Here is a 26,418-nt window from a genome sequence, read left to right on the forward strand (position 1 = left end):
AGCCCGCTATCATCTTAGACTGCATCATCACTTACCACCAGGTGAGATTGCAGTCAAGGGCTAACTTGTATCTGAATAAAAAAAAAACCCGCGTTATAGTAAACTGGATCTTAAACGCCTTGTTTTAAAGCTCAAGTTTGTCTACACATCTACAGCCAGCGCTGTAGATGTGTAGACAGCGCGAAGCGGAAACATTGCGAAATTAAAATCAGTGGCATTGAATTTTTGACTTCAATTCAAGGCTTTTTAGGTCCATTTTACTTTGATGTTAATGTGTTTCGACTCTCGAATTCTAGCAACGTAAAATCTATCGTAAGCTGAGACGTAAAATCTTATACTACGGGTACAGGAATATAATGAGTCAAGACCAAATACCATGTTCCGAGTTCCGACGACCTTTTTTTTGTACTTGTCTAACATTAGAAGAAAATTAACAAAAGGGTAATGAAACACTAGCTTATGCCCGCGACTTCGTCCACGTGGATTTAGTTTTTTTTAAATCCTGAAGAAACTCCTTAATTTTCTGGCATAAAAAGTAGCCTATGTCCTTTCCCGGGATGTTAACTCTTTACCAAATTTCATCAAAATCGGTTAAACTGTTGGGCCGTGAAAAGCTAGCAGACAGACAGACACACTTTCGCATTTATAATATTAGTATAAGAGTATGGATTTAAAAGAAGTAAGTGCTGAGTTTCTATTTAGAGTTAGAGTTTTTATTTAGTAAAAATAGTAAACTTAACACGGGGTTCTTAAATAACAAATATTAAATCGAGTAAACTTGTATACACTAAAAATGTCTAAGTAAATAGTGCACGCTACGAATTTGAAAAATAGGCTCGCACCTGGCAGCTGAAGTCACGAGGTTTGATAGCTCTAAATTAAGTTTCAAACTGTCAAACTGTGTTTGTCCTTTTCATTTTACATTAGTAAGAAGAGTATGCAAATACTCTAAATTTTAGGTGTGCTCAGAATCAGCACCATTGTGTAAGCAAGCATCTTCACAATGGTGCTGATTCTTCTGTGAGGTGCGGTTCTGATTCACAGTTCATTCCCACAAGCGTCATGTCGATTTCAGTTTATTATTTCCTCCAAATTCCAACAATAATGAGAAAATTGAATTGTTAAGTGAATCAAATATGTAATAACATAAATTTTCACTTTACCGTTTATATTTAGTTTGTACTCTCGTCAATAATATAAACGGTTTATCCATATGATCAAATTACGTTATGGTACATTTAAACCTCAATTTTTGCCATCACAAGCTAAGAAGGAGTATATGTGGCCGTATTTCGTACGTCTCATATAAAGTTGAGACTATAGACTAGACATCTCCTTACATCTTAAAAAAATACACTTTTTACATTTAAATTTTCAAAAATCCCGTGGGAACTCTTTGATTTTCCTAGGGACAAAGGGGCTATTACACCTTCCTAAGACGACTAAATGATTTTGTTCCTAACTTCAGAGCAGTGTAATGTGTGTGTTACACTGCTCTGAAGTTAGTAACAAAATCATTAACACCTTAACACTAAACTTGATCAATACAGTGCGACAAGGCTGTCTTGGCACTTGAATGACATTGACAGGGGGGCGCTGTTGGAGAACAAAGGCTTCGAATATTTAAACAAGAACAAAGGGAACACTTGACGGCAATGTTAGTTCCGATTTTCGCCACGCGCCAAGATAGCCTTGTCGCACTGTAACTATCGTTCAACAATTTGAACCAGCACGATATGTTCCCCGCGGACCATAATCTGCGGCAGATGCCTGGAACACTCCAGGTAGCCACCACCAATCGGTGTCTCAGTGACGATTGGCACCGGCGATATCGCTGCGGCTGTGCCTTTCGGCACTGGTGTACCTGTGAACAAATTGTTAGTTTTTTTATTCACTTACAATTTAGCCCTTGGCTGCAATCTCACCTGGTGCTAAGTGATGATGCAAGATGGATGCGAGCTAACCTGGAAGGGGTATGGCAAGGGCTGAATCGCTTGGCGGTACAGCTTTGCCGGTATGGTGGTAACCTGCCACGGCCGAAGCCTCCCACCGGACAAGACCGGAAATTTAGAAATTATAAAATTCCAAACCCCTGCCGGAAATCGTACCAGGGACCTTCCACTAACAAGACCACAGCGCTTACCACTGCGCCAGGGAGGTATTTATTATCATATCAACCGATAATCGTCCACAGCTGGACATTGAGCTCTTGTAGGCCAAAGGCCTACGCCACGCCCGCCGCTGCCACGGTCTTGCACCGCCGGACTCTAGCGGCTCCCTGCAACTCTTTTGATGTTGCCTATCCACCTAGTCTTCCAATGCTGCGCTTTTCGGTGCGAGGTCACCAATCTAACACCTTGGGACCTCAACGTCCAAACTTTTTCAAACTATTTATTTATTTATTTATTTTTATTATTCATGTACCAAAAATTGTAGTTACAAAGTAATAATAAATTAAGTTACATCGGAAATGCTTATCTCTAAACAGAGATTTCTTCCAGCTTCCCATTCAAGGTTGTGAGTAAGGCGTATCAAGACGTGGAATAGGTCTACGGTACTAGAATCTAATAAACTACATAAATATCTTATAATAAATACCCAAATCAACTTATATACAATAATAATACTTATCATAAATAATTATATACATAATATATAACTATGTGCCCTGCCAATTGCCACTTTAGCTTCGCAACCCGTTGAGCTATGTCGGTTACTCTGGTACGGTGCGTTGATAGATCAGTCAGTCAGTCACAGTGTCCTTTTATATATTTAAATAGAAAATTACAGATATCTAGTCCTGAAAATCTTCAATAGTGGGGTTCAGAAGGCCGGTATAATTTTCTTCATACTCACCCAACCCAGGGGGTATTTTCCTCTTCTTAGGAGCTTTTTTCTTCCACACCTCCAGCACGTCCGTGAGCGCGAAGTTCCACTGCTTGTCGAAGGCCACCAGGGTCGCGTGCATGACCCCTCTTATTCCATTAGCGTTACGGGTTATTATCTGAGGACCAAAGGGGTTTGAATATTTTAGCACTCGCTGATGCCCGCGAGAGCCGTGATAGCCTAATGGTTAGGACTTCTAATCGGAGGTCGGGGGTTCGATCCCGGGCACGCACCTCTAACTTTTCGGAGTTATGTGCGTTTTAAGAAATTAAATATCACTTGCTTTAACGGTGAAGGAAAACATCGTGAGGAAACCTGCATGCCTGAGAGTTCTCCATAATGTTCTCAAAGGTTTAGAGCCTCAATAGCTCAACCGGTAAAGGAGTGGACTGAAAACCGAAAGGTCGACGGTTCAAACCCCGCCCGTTGCACTATTGTCGTACCTACTCGTGGCACAAGCCTGCCGCTTAATTGGAGAGGAAAGGGGAATATTAGTCATTTAACATGGCTTCTTTTCTTTTTTCTTTTTAAAAAAAGAAAAGAAAAAGAAAAGGTGTGTGAAGTCTACCAATCCGCACATGGTCAGCGTGGTAGACTATGGCCAAAACCCTTCTCACTCTGAGATTAGACCCGTGGTCTGTAGTGAGCCGGCGATGGGTTGATCATGATGATGATAATGATGCCCGCGACCTCGAAAGCGTTGATTTAGGTTTTTACAAAACCCCGGGGGAACTCTATGATTTTTGGGCATAAAAAGTAGCCTATGTCAGTCTCCAGGCCTTAAACTATGTCCATGCAAAAAATCACGTCGAACCGTTGCTCCGTTAAAAAACCTAATTCCACGCGGACGAAGTCTCGGGCATCAGCTAGTTTTGGAAATAAAGAAAAACCGGCCAAGTGCGAGTCAGGCTCGCGCAATGAGGGTTCCGTTCTACAGTAGTATTTTTTCGACATTGTGCACGATATAATTGACATATAATCGACATTGTGCAAAACTATGATGCATAAAAATAAATAAAAATCTGTTTTAGAATGTACAGGTGAAGACCTTTCATATGATACCCCACTTGATATAGTTATCTCACTTCGAAAGTTGAAAATACTAATTATTAGTTCATCATGACCACAATTTAATTTTTTTTGTGTGATCTAACCCTAAATTCACGGTTTTTAGATTTTTCCCCAAATGTCAGCTATAAGATCTACCTATCTGCCAAATTTCATGATTCTAGGTCAACAGGAAGGTTTCTTGACAGACAGACAGACAGACAACAAAGTGATCCTATAAGGGTTCCGTTTTTCCTTTTGAGGTACGGAACCCTAAAAATGACGGATTACTAGGAAGACGAAAATCTTCAAAGCCTATCATAAATCTATACATACACAATTATTCTTCTAAATAACAGCGAGTTAGGTACGTCAACAAATTACACGGAAGCGATTACAATCTAGAAGTATTTTGTAATTGGGCTGTCAGTTATGTTGGTATAATTACTAAGCCCTTAATAAGGGCAAATAATAAATGATTGTATAAAAATTATTGTATATTTTATCTAAATATATAAAAGGCAAAGAACTGACTGACTGATCTATAAACGCACAGCTCAAACTACTGGACGGATCGGGCTGTTTGGCATACAGATTGTATTATGACGTAAACATTCGCTAAAAAAGGATTTTTGAAAATTCAACACCTAGGGGGTCAAATAGGGGTTTGAAATTTGTGTAGTCCACGCGGACGAAGTCGCGAGCATAAGCTAGTGTAATATATAAAAGGAGGACCTAACTAATACATTAACGAAAGAGGCGTGTAGCTTTTCTTTAAGATCTTATAGCTGACATTTGGGGAAAAATCTAAAAACCTTGAATTTAGGGTTAGATCACACAAAAAAAATTAAATTGTGGTCATGAACTAATAATTAGTATTTTCAACTTTCGAAGTGAGTGACTATATCAAGTGGGGTATCATATGAAAGGACTTCACCTGTACATTCTAAAACAGATTTTTATTTATTTTTATGCATCATCGTTTTTGAATTATCGTGCAAAATGTCGAAAAAACACGACTGTAGTACGGAACGGAATTTTTAAAATGTAATTACCTACTAATTAGCTTTTAATAACTTTGCATGTACACGCTTTGGTTCAGACTGTTAGTGTATATTGTTTAAAATAAAAAATAAAATAAATAAAGATAACATAAAATAAAAAAATAATATACTCAGGCATACAGTATCCAGCAGGCGAACTTTAGAAAGATATAACGGTTTCGTAAAGCGTTGTCTCTTTGAGACCGACGAATTGTCACACAGGTATGCGTGACAGAGACGACGCTCTACGAAACAGAAATCTGCAATATTTACTGCTGGCACCTGTAAGCCTATATTTTGCTATTAGCAACTTCGTTCGCGTGGTTTTAGTTTTTTGAAAATCCCGTAGGAACTCTTAAATTTTCCGGGATAAAAAGTAGCCTGTGTCCTTCCCCGGGATGCAAGCTATCTCTGTACCAAATTTCGTCAAAATCGGTTGAACGGTTGAGCCGTGAAAAGCTAGCAGACAGACAGACAGACGCACTTTCGCATTTATGATATTAGTATGGATAAGAGTTTACATATTATAAAAACTAATAAACTGTTGTCATTGTTACAGAGGTCAAGGGGAGAACGGAGTCAACCGAATGTGTTCAAATCAAATACTGCCTTCCGTCGTGTGCACGTCTGTTAGCTAACCAAGTAAGTGTTACATTGCAACTAAGACATGACAAAACTATTAAAAATTAAGATATGTACTGTACTCATAATTCCTAGCTGAAAATGATTGTAAGTGCGAAAATGGTAGAATCATTTCCCGTGAAAAATTACCTTTGAAATCATTGTGGAATTTTTTTCTTTCACCAATTGAAAGTTACTTATTTAAAAACTAGTCGCCCGCCTGCGACTTTCGGATTTTGGAAAATCCCGAGGAGTTCCCTCGGGATACTCCAAAATTTAGTTGGGCTCAGTATCAGTACCAAAGTGTAGCCATATCACAATAAAAAATAAAATAAAATAAATTTTTTTTTATTCGAATAAACTTTTACAAGTACTTTCGAATAGTCGGATGCATCTACCACTGGTTCGGAATGCCTTTCCTACCGAGAAGAACCAGCAAGAAACTCGGCGGTTGCTCTTTTCAAATATTTGATATAGGTACAAAATTATGCCATGTATAAAATAGTATTTGCAGTCTTGTGCGTCGCCGGAACGAGCTGCAGGTCAAATCCACGCTCTTTTATCATTTAGATAATCTTCAAATGTGTAATATGCTTTTTTCAGGAGCATATTTTTATTAGATTTTTTAAACTTGTGAAAAGGTAAGTCCAGTGGCGTGCACAGGGTTTGAAGCCAGGGTAGGTACTAGTTAAGTAGGAGCCTGTTCACTGGCCATAATGAAGAATATGCATACTGAGCTATTACAACTGGGGTAAGCAGTGCATTTATGCCTCTATGACCTGCACGCCACTGGGTAAGTCCAAAATAGTTTGCGGGATTTTATTATAAAAGGCTGCGTGCACAGCGTGGCTGATGCTGCTGACGTCGAACATTCACGGTCTTGCGGTCGTGCCTATCTTATGTACACACACATATTACGCCCGTATGTGTAGTTATCACGGGACGACCTCGAACACGGCCGGCTCATAAGCACGCATCCAAGGTCCAACCGAAAACTCACACATGTTATTGCTCTGATATTTTTCCACTGACTGTGATAATTTGGATAAACACTGTTAGCACGCCCGTTAGTTGAGGAAGATCAGTTAGCGAGCAAAAGGACGTCTATGAGGAGAATGACCATAAAGGGGTGCCAACGTACACGGAATCTCGCTTATTTTGCTGTTTATATTATTATTCTCACTAGCTCATGCCCGTGACTTCGTTCGCGTGGATTTTGGTTTTTAAAAATCCTGTGGGAACTCTTTGACTTTCGGGGATACAAGTTGCGTATGTTCTTCCTCGGGATGTAAGCTAACTCTGTACCAAACATTAAAATCAGTTAAACTGTTGAACCGTGAAAGCTAGCAGACAGACACACAGACTTTCGCATTTATAATATTGGTATGGATAGTATAGATATAGAAACTCAAAACACTAGTACATATTTAATGAGGAACGATTGACAGAGAGATAAAATCACGTGAAACGAATTGAGAAGAAATACCAGCAAACTTGAAATTAAATTCAAGAATTCTTTATAATAACACATATTTTTTCATAATTTCTTGTAAGTTTTCTTAAAAAATAGAAACTGTTCAACATAAATTATGATTTAAACTTTTGTTGTTGATGGTAAAAGTATACACTTTGCCGGTCTTCTCATTTCAAACAAATAGTCAATGTTATATTTAAGTATGACAACCAATTGTTGTGTTCACCTTGAAAACTAAATTATATTCGATACACTAAGGTTATTCAGGCAGCCATAATTGAATTGTATCATTTATATATTTTTTTTTTGATTAAAATTGAATTTATAAAGAAAGAGCCAGCGCCTGCCAGACCTTCGTTATTTTATAAAAGCTGAAAGTTTCTCTGCGTGTTGTCCTCAGCACAGGGAGGAATGATCAGCGCCTATGAAGTCTGTAACATAGTGGTTTTAGGAGGTAACAAGTAATAAAGGCGTAAAAAATCTTACGTCAAAGTATAGGTAGTCTATTTTTTTAAAGTTTAAGACTGTCTGGCAAGGGTTGCCACCGGCAACGATACTAAGTATCTGGCAATACATGACGTGATTTCTAATTCTATTCCAAAGAAAATATATAAAAAATATACCAGACAGATGGACGGACAGACGGGCGGACAACCCACCACCTCCCATGGCCCCTCGCAGTTATGTGGGCCGAAACGCGGGAGAGCGCCCGTTCGGTACTTGCTCGGTGGCTCTTTCCCGGGGCGCCTTCTTGACTCCCTACAAATTCTTCATATTCTTTCCTTGTCCTTTTTTGACTTTCTCCCCTTTCTGGGGCAGACGTGCACAAAAACAGACGGACGGACAGCGGAGGCTTGGTAATAAGGTCCCATTGGCAGCTATCGGGAATCCTAAAAAAGATGTTAAACAAGATCCAAAAAAGGGCACCCGCAAGCCGCAGCGAGCGAGCGACGGCGCGCGCTCGCGCAGTGATAAAAATGGCTCAATGATTTCCGGGTGGAAAGTTGTTCCGCCCAAGGTCGGAGGCGAGGGCAGACTGCTCGCGTCACCACATGAAACCGTCATATGACGCGTCAGGCATGGAACGGTGGACATATTGACGGTTATTGGGAGGCTAGCATCTAAATAATACGGTATTTGACAACTAGTCAAATCAGGAACTTTTTATCAAACGTCAAAACGCGCGCTTAGTATACGAGATTCTATGAAATACCGGTGTGTGACATCACAATCATTTATCGTGCTTATTTAGTTTAATCGATAATTTAAAATGGTTATTACACTTAAAACTAACAAAGGACGTGGATTTTACGTATTTTGAAAGACCCTCTATTTAATAATCACTGAGAAACAATTTATTTTTGATGTAGTCAAATACCCGATTGCACAAGCGTACTTATTATCTGTATGTATAAAATTCAAAGTCCTGACTGACTGACTGACTGACTTCAACGCACAGCCTAAACCGCTGGTCCTAAAGACATGAAATTTGTAGGGGGTATTCTTTGTAAACAGTAGGTATCCACTAAGAAAGGATTTTTCGAAATTCCACCCCTAAGTGGGTTAAATAAGGGTTTGAAATTTATGTAGTCCACGTGGACGAAGTCGCGAGCATAAGCTAGTCTAAATATATATAAAAGAAAAAGGTGACTGACTGATCTATCAACGTACAGCTCAAATAATGGACGGATCGGGCTGACATTAGGCATGCAGATAGCTTTTATGACGTAGACATCCTCTAAGAAAGGATTTTTGAAAATTCAATCCCTAAAGTGGTAAAATATGGGTTTAAGATTCGCGAGTTCCACGCGGACGAAGTCGCGAGCATAAGCTAGTAGTGCATAAACCTTGAGAAAGGACTCGCCATATTTGCTCTAGGTGTCAACTGTCATGACAAAAGTAAGAGTTGAGTCCTTGATGGCACGATTACACCTAACGAGTACAGTGGCGAGTCAGTGTCCTCGGCCGAGTTCTCGGTTGGTATAAACACTTTAACGAGTGCAATTTCTCCACAATTTCTCAGCCACAGCACTGTCTCGGCCGAGTGACATTTTACTGTCTCGCTTCACTACTCGGTAGGTGTAATCGTACCATAACGAAGAGTAAATTGAAGGGTTCCGTACCATCGTACAAGAAATAACAGTTTGTAATTTTTTGTGATATAACCACAAATTCACGGTTTTCGGTTTTTCCCTTTACTTGTGCTCTATCTGCCTTTCATGATTCTAGGTCAACGGGAAGTATCCTATAGGTTTTAATTCCCTTGACGGTTCTTGACAGACACGAACAGACAGACAACGAAGTGATCCTATAAGGGTTCCTTATTTTCTGGAGATACAGAACCCTTAAAAAAGCATATTACACAATTGAAGATTATCTAAATGATAAAAGAGCGTGGATTTGACCTGCAGCTCGTTCCAGCACAAGACTGCAAATACTATTTTATACATGGCATAATCTTGTACCTACTTATATCAAATATTTGAAAAGAGCAACCGCCGAGTTTCTTGCTGGTTCTTCTCGGTAGGAAACGCATTCCGAACCAGTGGAAGATGCATCCGACTATTCGAAAGTACTTGTAAAAGTTTATTTGCATAAAAAAGATTTTTATTTATTTACTTAAAAAGGGTCACCTTCTCGGCCACATATGTCATCCATATGTCGCACAAGGTAAGCTATATATACGACCTTTAAGAAGAACCGAGTGCGAGTGGGCGGGACGTCCCTTCACCTGCTGTGGTAATTGTCTGTGTCCCGGCGATGATTGTACAATTGCGTCTCAATGCTCTTCCTACAGCCATGTTCCCACACCTATGTACTGGCAGCACACCACGGGACCAGGGTGACGTAATTGAACTATAAAATCCCGTGGGGATTATGTCAATCACTAGGTCCTTAACTATACCTAGTTATCCATGCAAAAAAATCACGCCGATCCGTTTCTCCGTTGCGGTGTGATTGAAGGACTTTGAAGGACATAAATAAAAATAAAAAATAATGGGACGCGATGCGAACGGGACGAGCTGCGAGTGGGACGAGATGCGAGCGGAACGAGCTGCGAATGGGACGAGATGCGAGCGGAACGAGCTGCGAATGGGATGAGATGCGAACGGGACGAGCTGCGAATGGAAAGAATTGCTATTAAGTATTTTTTAAGGAATATTAGCCAAGTTAATTGCTGACTAATATTCCCCTTTGCCCTCCAATTAAACGTAAAGCTTGTGCTAGGAGTATGTACGACAATAGTGCAACGGGTGGGAATTGAACAGGCGACCTTTCGGTTTACAGTCCGCTCCTTTAACCGTGAAGCGAATGGGACGAGATGTGAATGGGACGAGGTGCGAATGGGACGACTTGCTAATAAGCCCTATTAAGTATTCTGTGCTACTACGCCAGAATATTACATTTCGCAGCATTCCTATCACAAGGTGATTCCGTGTCCCGGATCAAAGTCCACTATGTCCCTAGATACCACCCGGAATCTGTATATTTTTATAAGAAAATAACCTACACCTACAGCTTAGAATAGATTTCGTACTATGAGTATAATAATTACAATAGGGTTGGTGATATCAATATTTATTGCCTTAGATTCAAATATAAAATACTAGTTTTTACCCGCGACTTGATACAATTTACAGTGCGACAGGGCTCTTGGCACTTGAATGACATTGACAGGGGGGCGCTGTGGGAGAACAAAGGCTTAGAATATTCAAACAAATACAAATAGGACACTTGACGGTAACGTTAGTTCCGATTTTCGCCACGCGCCAATAGATAGCCTTGTCGCACTGTACAGCTGACCAGCCTCGTCTTCGCTTTAGTGGAATTTCGAAATGCGAGGGGGAAACACATATAACTTAATTTTTAACTGAAGACCCAAATACCAGTTTCCATTAAAATAATTTGAAAAATGACGGATTTTCATACAAATTTTAATTCTCTATGACTTAATGCCAAGTTTCATTCCATATAACGTGAAAAGCGACGGGACTTGCTACAAACTTTCATTCCTTATTTAACCCCCTTAGGAGTAGTAACTATTCTCAAAATCCTTTTTTAGTGAGAAAAGGAATCTATTGTCAAAATTTCAAGTTTCTAACCCCCGCAGTTTAGACTGTGCATTGATAGATCAGACGTCATTAGACTACACAAATTTCAAACCCCTATTTCACCCCCTTAGGGGTTGAATTTTCAAAAATCCATTCTTAGCGGACGCCTATATCATAATAGCTATCTGCATGCCAAATTTCAGCCCGAACCGTCCAGTAGTTTGAGCTGTGCGTTGATAGATCAGTCAGTCAGTCACCTTTTCCTTTTATATATTTGGATTGTAGAATGAGATTTAACTCTGAAGTTATTGTACTTGTTGTGTCTCTACGAGTATGACATAGGTACATAATATTTACATAACTTTAAGATTATGTATATCTAACATGCAGTAGGTAGTCAGCCGTAGAGATTTTAACCTTCGTAACATGGAAAGTTTGTCACGTGCGTATGTGTGTGTACTGTGTATACCTACAGTACACACACACAGCTGCAGGCTGCTGGAATTTCCACGCCTCAGTTACCTTTAACCTTGCTATGTTACATTGAACGCTTGTATTGTCAAAAAGTATGTGAAACTAGCTGCCCTGGCGAACTTCGTTCCGCCTTACAGTCGATTCAATTTTTTTTTTAATTTTCTCTCCATACGAACTAGGGTTCATGATTTCTCGAGCTTATCAATTTCTCGGGTCTCGAGAATTCTCGAGGCTAATTTCTCGGGTCTTCTCGGGTTGTCGAGAAATTTACATTTACGTACGGATTTGCATATTCTTCGGTTCCAATAATGCGATTAATCAACAAATTCAGTGGTTTCCTCTCAAATAAAAGTACCAAAATAATTATAAGACTTTTATTGACAGTCTTCAACATAATTAGCTTCTTTTTCTTAAAGAAAACTAAAAAAATAAGCTATTCTGACATTTGTGACTTATACATATTATATACAATTACAGCACAAGCACAGCATTAAAAAGAAAAAAATCTACTTAAAACTTCTAGCTTCTTTCTTTTAAACAAAACAAACAATAAACAAAAATTTCAACATGAAAACGTTAACCTTATCCTAACTTATAATTAAATTACAATCACAGCACCATTTTTGGCATGTTAATTAGAAAAAAAAAATCAAATGAAATTTTTGCATTTAAAACAAACGGCAAACGCAAATCGTTTTATTTTATAATTTCATAGACTCAAATATGATTTCTCGAGTTCTCGAGTTTTCTCGAGCCGAGAATTCCCGGGAATGAACCCTAATACGAACCATCCCCGTACTTCAAGAATATTGTAAAAAAAGAATTAGTGAAATCGGTTCAGCTGAGATTTGCGATGAGCAACACATTTAGTGATTCATTTTTATATTATAGAAGATGTTATCTTTTCAAAAAGTTACATGTGTATACTTTGCGACAGGTCGACATGGCCTCCGCGCTAAGCCGGTGCGCAATAGGGCGGGTGACGTGCTGGTGTGCGGGGCATCCCCCCATCTCATAGCGCACTTCAAAAAACAAGTCGTAATAAAAAACACGTCTGCCTTGCCAAAAACTAACTAAAAAGACTAATTTTTTTTCTTGTTTGGTGGCTTTTTGAAATGCTTATAAATATTTGAGAACGGCGCCATACAGCCGCCATATTGTATTTTTGTGTCACTCAGAACGAATGTAAGGATTCTAATGATACCCCATGCATCCAAATCACTATGCTTTAACGGTGAATGAAAACATCGTGAGGAAACCTGCATGTCTGAGAATTCTCCATAATGTTCTCAAAGGTGTGTGAAGTATGCCAATCCGCACATGGCCAGCGTGGTAGATTATGGCTAAAACCCTTCTCACTCTGAGAGGAGACCCGTGCTTTAGTTTTTCTGAATCCTTTATTCACCTTAAAATATTTAGACTACTAGACAATATAGTAGTCAGCCCTAGAGCAGACATTGGGCGGGACATTTGGCTCCAAGTGGCAAGGCGAAGGGCGATGTGTAGAGCAGATTAAACGATGTGATGTGATGCAATTAATTATATCATTTGTCGCATTAAGGCGCGGGCAGACTGCGTGCGATGTCACACTAAACAGAAGGTTAGGTAGGTAGGTAGGTATAATACGAAGAACGTTGCAGTGCGGAGCGCGATACCAGCAGAGGGTTCCTCAGTTAATGCCTAGAATTCCTTGTCATTATCATCATCATCATCATCATCATCATCATCATGATTCATTAAAAAAAGCAGCCACACAATAATATTATTCCAAAAAGCTCCCATGGCGTATTAAATAATCTATTCATATAAATGAGACGAGTTGCGAATGGGACAAGCTGCTAATGGGACGAGATGTGAATGGTACGAGCTGCAAATGGGACGAGATGTGGATGGGACGAGCTGCGAATGGGACGAGATGTGGATGGGACGAGCTGCGAATGGGACGAGATGTGGATGGGACGAGCTGCGAATGAGACGAGTTGCGAATGTAGGACGAATTATTGCGAATGGGACGACTTGCTAACAAACCAACCCATCGCCGGCAGTCGGCACTACAGAGCACGGGACTAGAATAGAATAGAATGTTTTTTATTCATGTAAACTTTTTACAAGTGCTTATGAATAGTCAAGTAGTTTTGATTTACCACTGGTTCGGAATGCCGTTCCTACCGAGAAGAACCAGCAAGAAACTCGGCGGTTGCTCTTTTTAATTTTTCAATTTACAATGTTAGTATACCGTACTATACAAGCCATTGCAGCCCCGTGCATTGCTGGAGCGAGTCAAATCCAAGCTTTTTTATCGTTTACATAGTCTCTAGACTGCTCTCAGAATAAGAAGGGTTTAAGCCATAGTAGGCCACGATGGGCCAGTGCGGATTGGCAGACTTCAGATATTTCTAGCAAAAGTATGTGATCTCACGCAAAAACTCACACTTAAATGTTAGAAATATTATTATCTCTTTAACAAATATAAAGTTAATATTTTTAGCTATTCAAATAAATAATTTATCGATAGAAGTAGTACCGTTATCATGAATCAATCAGCACTGACCTCCGCGATAACGGAATGTCCTCCGTTTGTTGTTGATACTAGAAGTGTTATAACTTATAACAAACACCGACTTCCTGGTAGGCACGAGTGCTGTGGCGACATAATACTATAGAGAGAGAGCCAGCGCGTGCCAGACGTTCGTTATTTTACTAAACTTTAAGGCTGTCTGGCAGCAGGTTGCCATGATACTAAGTGTCTGGCAATGCATGACGTGATTTCTAATACTAGTCCGAAGATAATATTAAACAAAATAGAATATATATCGAATCTTGAACCGCTGAATATTTTTAATAATTTACCTCTCTATGAATGAATGAATTACTTTTACACATTTTGCATAATACATTATAATAATATGTAATAAGTAAGCAGATGCACTTTGGTAGGATTCTAACTTACGCATTTGATTGTTCCTCGCGTGAACCAAATCATGAAAATTTTTCACATTAATGTTACCAATTGTGATTTATATACTTAACTAGCTTATGCTCGCGACTTCGTCCGCGTGGACTACACTAATTTCAAACCACTATTTCACCCCTAAGGGGGTTGAATTTTCAAAAATCTTTCATTGAAGTCATTTTATGCATGGGTATAGATGAAGACCTGGAGAGTGACATAGGCTACTTTTTATCCCGGAAAATCAAATGGTTCCCACGGGATTTTTAAAAAACCTAATTCCACGCGGACGAAGTCGCGGGTATAAGATAAATGGTTAGAGTTGCTATTTATTTCTTGAAATTGCTACTAAACTCTTTAGATTTTGCTTAAGAATTAATTCTAAACCATAGATATTATATTTGTAAACAGAGGCACGTCAAAATGATAGACAAAATACTACAGACGTGACAGAACAATTAACAGATTATAAATGGCAAATCTATGGTACTTACATGGCAAAACATAATAAAGATTTTATTATATTTTAGAAATAAAGTAATTGTAGATTTAAATAGAGTATAATGTGGTATTTAAAGTATATAAATTTAGTAGAGTTTAAACTCTATTGACTCTATTGAATTTAATCTTTACATGGTATCACTATATTTTTATACAGAGGGTGGGAGTTAATCCCAGCCTATAAATGGCTCTGCTTTGACGGTAGAAATCATTAATTTTCCTATTTTTAATAAGAAGCTGTGACATACCTACAGGTACGAATATTGTTGATTTTATATTTCTATTGTTATACTATGTATGTTGTTTTATGTGTTGGTTAATGTGTAATTTGTTATACATCTGGTATTCCTTTGTAATAGTTTATGCTTATACCCTATGTGGGTTGGATATGTTATGGTAATACCTACCATAGTTGTATCTATTTTTCAATAATTGTGAATAGACACCGCCGAGTTTTTTCTTGCCAGTTCTTTCTCTCGGTAGATATGCTTTTTCGAACTGGCGGTAGATTTTTCTTAAAGGAAATAATAAATTATATAATGATAAAGCAATAATTAATGGTAAAGATAAACTTTGATTTGGAGGGACTTTTCCCTGAATAAAACAGTTTATTTCCTCATACAATCTTTTATTTTGTTTTCTACCTTCAACCACGCCCTAGCTTTTTGATAACGAACTAAGGTTTAGGCTCTCAGTAGGTGATTCCTGACTCTATTGTCTCTATATTCTGAGGCTAATCTAGCATCAGAAGTGGGATACGATATGGCTGAATTGTGCCTTTTCTAATGCAGTTTGTACAAGTTTCAGAAATACCGGCGAATTCGGATGGCTTTGTGAAAAGTCATCAAAGATGTTCCAACAGGCGTTGTGATGACTGACGTCCACGAGAGGTACCACAATGGACATTGGATACCCTAAATCTGGAAATCTTAATATGAAAATATGGTATGAAAAAAAAAGTGAAAGTGAATTAAAACTTTTTTGCAAGACAATTTTTCAGGCAGGTAGGCCTTAGAAAGTTTTATTGCGTAATCATGGACCTATTAATACTCTGTGTAATGTAGTAACACAGTTTCATAGTACCTGTCGTCATTTTATTTGTTTTAAAACTAATTGTATTATAGAAATAAAGATGTGGGTACTAAATAAATAAAATTTTTGCGGGTAATTTTGTGTTCAGTATAGATGTTCTGTTTCAATGACTCAGATTAATGTTTGAAGGTGTTTAATCGCATGATGTCCCAGCTAGTAACACAAATCGATATTACGTAAATTAATGTTAAAAATTTGCAGGTAGTTAGTTGGTATGAAATTTTTATTAAATGATCATACGATAAAATGTGGTTAAATGTCAGACTGACCGAGCGGTGAAAAACTAAAGCAAGTTTGTCAGTAAATATTTACTGATGATTAATTTGTGTTCTATTTTAATTTACGTCTGACGTCTAGCCGTATATTCGTAATTTATATGATAGTGATGTTGACATTGAATCATTGAATATTGTTTTACGAGTGATGAGTCATCTTACTTTTTTTTTAGTTATGTTCTTGAGGCATTTCCTATGTAAGTACTTCGAGAACGAAGTACTTTTCAGGTTGGCCGAATAGATGTATATAATTTATTTATGTGTTACATAATGACAGAGAGAAAAGAAGGAAAAAAAGAACCAAAAAAAAAAAAGAAAAAAAAAATTTTTTTTGTTGTAATTTTGTTTCAAATTAAGTACAATACAGAAATACATATTGCATCATTCGTTAAATATTGATGATTCATTGATCAGAAACGCGATTAGCGTGGCCATTTTTGTAAATTTGCTATTGACTTTGCATCGGAGTTCTCACTCGCGAAACGTAGAGATGAAAGATTTGTGATACCTACCTACAATAATTAAGAAATTTTGTTGGAGTTTATTTTTGTAGTTTTTATATAAGGATAGGTTAGGCTGCTGATGTCTTATCCTGTTGCTATGCCGCTAAGTCTAGTAGCTACTGATTGTTTGATGTCATTGTTTTTTTATAAATACCCACCGTTATGTAATGTGATGTAATGGATCTGCCAAACCACACTTGGCCAGCGTGGTGGACTATGGTCAAACCTGAAACCTAAATTTAGAATATTGGAGTTTAGAGATTCTTGACTACCCACTTGTGTTTGATATTTTTTAATTCCGTAGGTTTTTGTTTTGAATAATACTTTTTATTTTCTGACGTTTTTGATGTTTGAAATGTTTTAATTTTTGAACATGGATTTTCTTGTATTTAACTATTTTTGATATTGATTACTTCTTTGACGATCTTTTTAATGTAAATTATTTTTGTGTGATATTTTTTGACATTTTAATTTTTGGTACCTACCTTCATATGTTTTTATTTACTACCTTTTTGGATTTTATATTTTATTTATGAAAAATTGTATAGTGGTAGGTATATGGATCAAAACCAATGGTGTTAAGGGACAATTTTATGATGTTTACGATGTTGCCTTAAAACCAATGGTGTTGAAGGATATTTTGTAGATGATACTTTAAAACGTTGGAACCAACGGTGTTGAAAAGTATTTTTATAATATCGCTTTAATACCAGTGGTGTTAAAAATATTTTTTGATATTGGTTTAAAACCAATGGGGTTAAAGGATATCTTGTTTGGAAACATAATATGTGCTGTGGCGAGAAAAATATATCTTGTATTTTTTAGAGCAAACTGTGTGGTGATTTTGAACATGTTTTATTTTATTTTATGGTGGCCACAGACATGTTGTTTGAAAAAAATGTTTTGATGTTGTTTAACAACTTTATTTACTTAACGAATTTTTGTTTTTATTTTATTGCTTCGAGAACGAAGCAATTGTCAGTTTGGCCGTATAAGATAAATGGTTAGAGTTGCTATTTATTTCTTGAAATTGCTACTAAACTCTTTAGATTTTGCTTAAGAATTAATTCTAAACCATAGATATTATATTTGTAAACAGAGGCACGTCAAAATGATAGACAAAATACTACAGACGTGACAGAACAATTAACAGATTATAAATGGCAAATCTATGGTACTTACATGGCAAAACATAATAAAGATTTTATTATATTTTAGAAATAAAGTAATTGTAGATTTAAATAGAGTATAATGTGGTATTTAAAGTATATAAATTTAGTAGAGTTTAAACTCTATTGACTCTATTGAATTTAATCTTTACATGGTATCACTATATTTTTATACAGAGGGTGGGAGTTAATCCCAGCCTATAAATGGCTCTGCTTTGACGGTAGAAATCATTAATTTTCCTATTTTTAATAAGAAGCTGTGACATACCTACAGGTACGAATATTGTTGATTTTATATTTCTATTGTTATACTATGTATGTTGTTTTATGTGTTGGTTAATGTGTAATTTGTTATACATCTGGTATTCCTTTGTAATAGTTTATGCTTATACCCTATGTGGGTTGGATATGTTATGGTAATACCTACCATAGTTGTATCTATTTTTCAATAATTGTGAATAGACACCGCCGAGTTTTTTCTTGCCAGTTCTTTCTCTCGGTAGATATGCTTTTTCGAACTGGCGGTAGATTTTTCTTAAAGGAAATAATAAATTATATAATGATAAAGCAATAATTAATGGTAAAGATAAACTTTGATTTGGAGGGACTTTTCCCTGAATAAAACAGTTTATTTCCTCATACAATCTTTTATTTTGTTTTCTACCTTCAACCACGCCCTAGCTTTTTGATAACGAACTAAGGTTTAGGCTCTCAGTAGGTGATTCCTGACTCTATTGTCTCTATATTCTGAGGCTAATCTAGCACGGGCATCAGCTAGTATACCCATAAGGTTCTCTTTAAGGATTTTCAGAAATTCCCCCGGGCGAAGCCAGGGTAGGTTGGCTAGACAAATATATACCTACATAAGTACAAGCTTCAGTTTATTACGTTGTTTTTTAACAAATCTAGTCTACGATATTACTATTAAAACAAAAGATTACCGAAAGGGCGATAAGATAAAAAAAGGAAAATTCCATATACATGAATAATACACGGCTTTTTAGTGTAGCTACTCGTCATGACATACACCACAATTAAGTCAAGGAAATATGATCCTAACAATACGGTATTTGACAACTAGTCAAATCAGTATCTTTTTATCAAAAAAAATTTTTTTTGGATGTGGATTTTACGTATTTTGTAAGACACTCTATTTAATAATCACTGAGAAATAATTTCCAAAAGTCACCTTTTCCGACAGACAGATGGACAGACGGACGGACGGACAGCGGCGGCTATTAGGGTTCCGTTGGCACGCTTCGGGTACGGATCCCCAACAATAACATAACACTAACAAAGCAAATAAAAATACATTATCAACAATAGCCTACAAATTAAATCACCATACGACCTCCATTTAAATTTATATCTTTATTGTATTTCCTCAATTTGTTTCTTTATTTGAATATCAACTGAAAACCAATAGAGTTTGAGTACATTTTCGTTTGGCTGTAACGTCGCATTGAGTGTGTGTAATCGCTAATGATAGGGCTAAGGGCTCGTGTAATCGATAGACAAAACCTTGAATTGAACTTTTCAAGTACACAAACAAACTCGTCGAAGAAGCCAATCGCACACGTCCGGAAGACTTGATAGGGACCATCTAATGCATACTAACTGACATTATACCTAAATGCTAGTGCTAAAAAGTGTCTGTCTAAAAAATTGGTCAAACGGATGAGTCGAGAAGAGCCTCTCTCGATGCTTTTCTCACTCTACTTCACTCTGCTAGGGAGGAAGTGAAATTAAAGATACCTATAGTCCGTACAAAATGACTCCTCACGTGCCATTGTTTTCTATTGTTCGTACTTTTGACATGAAATTTGACAAAAAAAGTTAAAATAGCGCGCGAGGAGTTAAATTTTACGCGTTAGTTATAGTCATTTCATAGCCTACCTAACGTCAAATGTAGATAACATTTGACGCCTGCCAGTGTAGAAGCCTAAACGTTTTGTAAGGCCGCGATTATCCCAAAAAGGTATTCACATTTTTATAAATTATACATTATATTATAATGTATTCAAAAAACATAAACAACCGGCCAAGTGCGAGTCACATTCGCATACCGAGGGTTCCGTATTCAGGTATTTTTTTCGACATTTCGCACGATAAATCAAAAACTTTTTTGTATAAAAATAAATACTGACACACATTTGGAAAAAAGGTCATAACTCATAGAAGCTCTATCTATGGTTTGTGGTCTGCCTATATAAGTATACGAGCGTAAGGAAAAAGTGTTGGTTTCATAACACGCCGCACTAACTAAGGCTATCCAGATAACTGAACACTTCTCAAGGCAAAGGGACCGCCTTTGAATTCAACGTACTATGCGTAACACGCGAGAAGCTTCCGAATGACTCCACTGCCTTATTAATGGACGGCCAAGTGCGAGTCAGGCTCGCTCACCGAGGGTTCCGTAGTACAGTCGCATTTTTTCTACATTTTGCACGATAAATCAAAAACTATGATTCATAACAATAAATGAAAATCGGTTTTAGAATCCACAGGTGAAGCCCTTTCATATGATATCCCACTTGATATAGTTATCTTAGTTCGAAAATTGAAAATACTAATTATTAGTTTATGACCACAATTTTTTTTTGTGTGATGTAACTACAAATTCACAGTTTTCAGATTTTTCCCCTAAAGCCAGCTATAAGATCTACCTACCTGCCAAATTTCATGATTCTAGGTCAACGGGAAGTACCCTGTAGGTTTCTTGACAGACATACGGACATACAGACAGACAGACAGACAACAAAGTGATCCTATAAGGGTTCCGTTTTCCTTTTGAGGTACGGAACCCTAAAAACCGGCCAATTGCGAGTCAGGCTCGCGCACCGACGGTTCCGTACTACAGTCGTATTTTTTCGACATTTTGCACGATAAATCAAAAACTATGATGCATAAAAATAAATAAAAATCTGTTTTAAACCCATCATGCCCCTTTGCCCCATGTTTCTACACGGCATCGTACCGGAACGCTAAATCGCTTGGCGGCACGGCTTTGCCGGTAGAGTGGTAACTAGCCACGGCAGAAGCCTCCCACCAGACCAGACCAGAAATTTAGAAATTATAAAATTCCAAATCCCTGCCAGGAATCGAACACGGGGCCTTCCGCTAATAAGACCACATGCGTTTACCACTGCGCCAGTGAGGTCGTCAAAAAGATGTACGAGTACCTATAGGCAGTAGCGTGCAGGTCATAGAGGCATAAATGCACTGCTTACCCCAGTTGTAAGCTCAATGCATATTTTTCATTATGACTTGCCAGTAAACAGGTTCCTACCTAACTAATGCCTACCCTGGCTTCAAACCCTGTGCACGCCACTGCCTATAGGTACATATAAATGTCACTGCTTGAACTTTGAAAATAAAGCACCAAGCATTAAAACGGTTAAAGTTGGGTCAGAAAGCAGAATTGTAGTGGTTTACCGCAGTAGTCTGTTGGTCCACACGTCACGTTCTCACGAGCTAAGTGCCAAGAGAAAGTGGACAAAATATGCAAGCCGTGGTGCGCGGGCGCACGCCGCAGCAGCGACTACCATTACTGACGTTTTACACCAAATACCGATTGGAGATTAGCAAAATGAAGAAGCAAATTCCTAAAAAGGTGCTGGACAACTAAATTGAGAAGTTCCAGAGGTTGAAGATGATCTACACTCCAATGAATTGGTGAAAAATTAAATTGGGGATTTTGGGAGTTTTGGAAGAGCTCTCATGCTCCTGGACGATTCAAATAAAACTGAAAAGAGAACTAGAATTGTATTGGATTTCCTATCAAGGGAAAAAAGGAAGACAAGCCAAGAATGAATAGGCATCTTCTAGGCAAGTGCGCTCCATTTTAGGCTACATCATCACTTACCAGCAATTCTGATTGCAGCCAAGCGCTAGTCTATAAATTAAAAAAAAATACAGAAAAGAATGGACGAAATGGAATGTACGATGATGAATATAGATAGAGTAATAATTTCAGATAATTCCTCGACAATCCCAGTTACTAAAATATCTTCACAAACACTTTAAAGGTGAGCACTTAAGTGGAGATTAAAGAAAACAAACTGTCCTTATTGCACGATCATTTTAAGATACCAGTAAAGTTGAGGAAAAGAATAAACCCAGACAAAGGTCTGAGAGAGATGCAAATAAGGCCTGATGACGTCACTTTATATTTTAGTCATATCTACAGTTGTGGTTTAAATAATAGGTAGGTGTGAAAATAAGTTGAAATCAAAATCTAAATGTAGGTATAAAAGGAAAAGGTGACTGACTGACTGGCTGACTGATCTATCAACGCACAGCTCAAACTACCGGAAGTATCGGGCTGAAATTTGGCATGCAGATAGCTATTATGACATAGGCATCCGCTAAGAAAGGATTTTTTTAAATTCGTCCCCTAACGGGGTGAAATAGGGGTTTGAAATTTGTGTGGTCCACGCGGACGAAGTCGCGAGCATAAGCTAGTGTCAAATATGAGGCTAGTGAAATCATACAAAAATAGGGCTACCTGCGTCAATGTACTAACATTTGACGCCTGCCAGTGACGTCGAAGTCTCAACGTTTTGATAGAAGTTCCCTCTGTCGTACACTGTGTAAACTAGAGTGAGCAAACTCTCGGTTTAGTCATGAATCGACATCTGCCAATTATTATTAGGCTAGACGTGAAACCAAAAATACCAGTCCCACAAATGTCTAATGCGCGTGGTCGCCATTTTAGTGACGTCAGCACTAGACTGAAGTTTAGAGCTGATGGTATATTTTTATTTTGGCTGACGTCAACATCATTTCGATGTTAATGAGACATGATTCCAGCGCAATAGCAATTTTTGGGACTTATACCATTTTCATAGCTGTAGTGAATTGTGGCACTACTCAAATCCACAATCCACTTTTGTTTTCTTGATAGTAACAAGTCTACGATTTAATAGACGTCGTAGTAAACCTGTGGAACAAAAAACCCGACCTTGAACAAACCAGAACCTATAAAACAACCGAAACGCCAAAAACATTGACCATTGACCGCTATAGAAAGTAAACAACGATAGAGCCAACACGAACGGCCTTCAAAGCCTTCAGACGCATCAAACAAAAATGTGCTCTAACGATCAAAACATGAAGTCGAAAATAGGTTATACGATAGAAGTACGGTGACTCAAAATTTTTTAGGACTATCGACCTTGAAAATTATGTCTTACCTAATTCTAAATAAGGTGTATTGTTGAAAAATGAGTGGTACTCTGGTGTCAGGCAGTCCCACCACGTCGTCGTAGTGAAAGTGAATGGTGACGTCGTGGCACGTAGTGTAGTAGCTAAGGTGAAGGTATGATATTATCGGCTTTTTACTCGCTTGGCAATAAACGCGAACCTGTTTCTTTTACTAATGCTGCTTCTATTTCGGTTGGACACGAAACTGGAACTACAGTACTTTAGACTGACAGGTCTAAAGTACCGCTGCGCGATTGCGGGAGGACGACAGCTACAATGTAACGATCGCAATCACCTCTGATTGGTTGACGCTCGCTCACTATTGGCTACAATGCATTGTTCAAATTCAGCCAATCACAACAATTGAGATTATAATAATGATTGATGCAGGTTTCCCGCAATCGAGGTGCCGGTGTGCTTTCCACCATGTTTATTTTTTTTGGAAAAGGGCTTTGATTTGTTGTATACCATAATTTTTCAACTACGTTCAGGTGAAATTTTTGTAACCTTTAACCTTTCTTAATGAGGGTACGATATAAAGAGTATTTCAAGTTTCTGGACCTAGCGGTTTGAGCTCAGCAGTCATGGTCAGTATTGATACTTTTAGGATTATTGCGATGGTTATATCAATTAAGTCATGTTGTCGAAGTCTCGTTTTTTTATATAGGCATTCTGGTTACACTTTTTAACATACTACAGCTAGCATTTTGAAACAGAAAGTCAACATTTGGGTACAAAAAACGTTTTTAAGCACTTCTACCGAACCAACTCAAGTAAATCTCTTTAATTACAAAGAAATCAAAAAGGCTGTAATGAGAAAGTTTATTATTTTCAATTCCGGTTCGGGAGACATGACTCACATCACTAAGGTCAATGTTAAAACAAAACAAAGGAATCCGCGAGGTGACAGGCTATTTCGGCTTTTTTGCTGGGCCATGACTTTTACACCAGTGCAGCGGTCGTGGCCTCGTGATCAACCCACTGTCGGCACACTACTGATCACGGGTCCACTGTCACAATGAGAAGGGGTAGGCCATAGTTTTTCACGCTGGCCCAGTTGAAATTGGCGGACTTCACACACCTTTGACAACTCCGAAAAGTTAAAGGTGTGGTCGGGATATCGGTTCCCCGAATATAAGGCCGACGTCTTACGGTGCGTTTACATGGGCAATTTCTTAAGCAATTGTTGCTCGGCAACACGTATGGATGGATGGAGCAATCTGGAGCAATTATTTTACATAACAATGCTGAAATTTTCAAGATTGCTGGGTCAACGCGCAGCAATCTTGAAAATTTGCGATGTAAATTACTTCATGTGGTCGTGACGTGATAAATGACTAAATTGCCTGGAATTGAGGAATTCGCGTCGCGTCGCTTGCCGATTATGAGACAAGGTCGTGGCCCGGCGGTTGCCCGCAATCGTGGCCCTGGTGCGCTTGCTGTCAGTTTCGGCGGTGCGGTGCGGTGCCACGGTCACGGACACTTGCTTCGGATTTGTTTTTATAACGCTTTTGTCCGGTGACATTGGTCTGGGTAATCCGGCATGCTAGATCGCCTTACCACAGTTCACGAAAATTATGAAACTTGTGTTGACCTATCTCATGACTGCGTCAACAAACTCCTACATTTCGTGATCCAATGATAGATAATCTTATATTATTAATTAATAGTAGTGAAATAAAAGATAACTTACTCGTAATATTATATTGTGGCCACTTTATACTCACATATCTCAGCCTGCCGTTTTACACTTCACAACGTTTCGCACAAAAATCAACTGCGGAGCGGGCGGCTTTCCTTTTATAGAATTTACCCACTTATTAATTACCCTTTCTTCGTAAACGTCTCTGATTGGTCGAAAGAGCCACCGTTTCTGATTGGTCAAGAGAGTTGCCCCGCTCTAGCCAGTTGTGTCAATTAAAATACTAATTTAACAATAACTAATTACATTATTCTTATTAATACTTATCATAGACTTATTAAACGTTGAATATAAACAGTAATTTAGCCAGTGTTGCTGATAGTTGTAACAAAACGTCGCTTCACCTTCCCTGGCAGGCGTCAAATGTTACCTGCATTTGGCTAGATAGGCAATGAAATGACGAGGTATCTTTGATTTCACGTCACCCTCTACCCTTATGTCGATTCAGGCTCAAACCGAGAGTTTCCTCACTCTAAGTTCACTATGACAAGGTCGTGGCCCGGCGGATCCGCAAGTGCAGTAGCCCGCGTGCGCCTGCGCAAGTCAGTGTTCCAGATACGGCACTGTCGGTTTTGGCGGTGCGGTGCGGTGCCACGGTCACGGACACTTGCTTCGGATTTGTTTTTACTTTTGTCCGGTGACATTGGTCGGGGTAATCTGGCATGCTAGATAGCTTTACCGGTTAGCTGTAAACACAAGGTTTATTGTATCATTCTAATTCATCTTAATGTTTATATCTTGCAAATTGGTTTTGGACCACTTCCTATTTTTCTACTGAAGCTGTTGTTAATTCCGTAAAAAACATATTTGGAAACTTTTAAAGTCACCTATTTGTAGATGTAGGCTTTCTTGTCAGGCCACCTTTAGAGCCTTCGGTCCCTCATAGCTGAGTAACATGGGACCTCCATGGCATCCTGAGTATAATATCCTTGATGTAGTATGATGACTAACAAGTCAGGCCTAGTCCTAGTGCTAGACCTAGGTCTACTTAATTATTACTGTTCTTTATCTGTATTATTAATATTTTTCTGTGTTCCTTTTCTAATTTATGTCAGCACTCAGCAACTTAAAGGCAATAAAATTTATGATCTGATTTGATTTGATAAGATATCTTCAAAAGCAGTTCTACGCTTTAAGTAAATCTCTTTGGTGTGGAAACATCCAGAGAGCAGTGGCAATGACTTAATACCATGCACTCGTAGGCCGTGACTTCCGCACTTTTTGCTAACCAGTCGACCCTCGGACAACCCAATCGATTTGGTGCACTCAGCCAATTATGGCTCTGTTTGTATATCGTTTCGGCTATTCGCATTTTAATAAATTACATTAAGGAAATATTTGGTTAATTTGCATACTTTATAAGAGGTCAGTTTAATCCAAGTACCTATTCAAGAGAGACAAAGTTGCTTACTTTAAAGGAGGGT

General features: G+C 38.2%; 2 protein-coding genes across 7 annotated transcripts in view; one reads left to right on the top strand and one right to left on the bottom strand.

The window, feature by feature from the left end:
- Eip74EF (Ecdysone-induced protein E74) overlaps positions 1–26,418 on the top strand; it is a 338,704-nt gene that overhangs the window by 51,671 nt on the left and 260,615 nt on the right. For all 6 annotated transcript variants that reach the window (XM_069498007.1, XM_069498008.1, XM_069498006.1 and 3 more), the window contains exon 2: positions 5,536–5,618. The gene's annotated coding sequence lies outside the window, so the exon portion shown is untranslated. The remainder of the gene's footprint in view (positions 1–5,535; positions 5,619–26,418) is intronic.
- Lsm11 (U6 snRNA-associated Sm-like protein LSm11) overlaps positions 1,061–26,418 on the bottom strand; it is a 69,461-nt gene continuing 44,103 nt past the window's right edge. The window contains exons 3-4 of the mRNA XM_034985654.2: positions 2,857–3,004; positions 1,061–1,864 (exon numbers count right to left, since the gene is read on the bottom strand). Coding sequence (XP_034841545.1) covers positions 1,707–1,864; positions 2,857–3,004 — 306 coding nt within the window. The 3' untranslated portion in view covers positions 1,061–1,706. The remainder of the gene's footprint in view (positions 1,865–2,856; positions 3,005–26,418) is intronic.

This window comes from Maniola hyperantus, chromosome 4, assembly GCF_902806685.2.
Source record: "Maniola hyperantus chromosome 4, iAphHyp1.2, whole genome shotgun sequence".
NCBI lineage: Eukaryota > Metazoa > Arthropoda > Insecta > Lepidoptera > Nymphalidae > Maniola > Maniola hyperantus.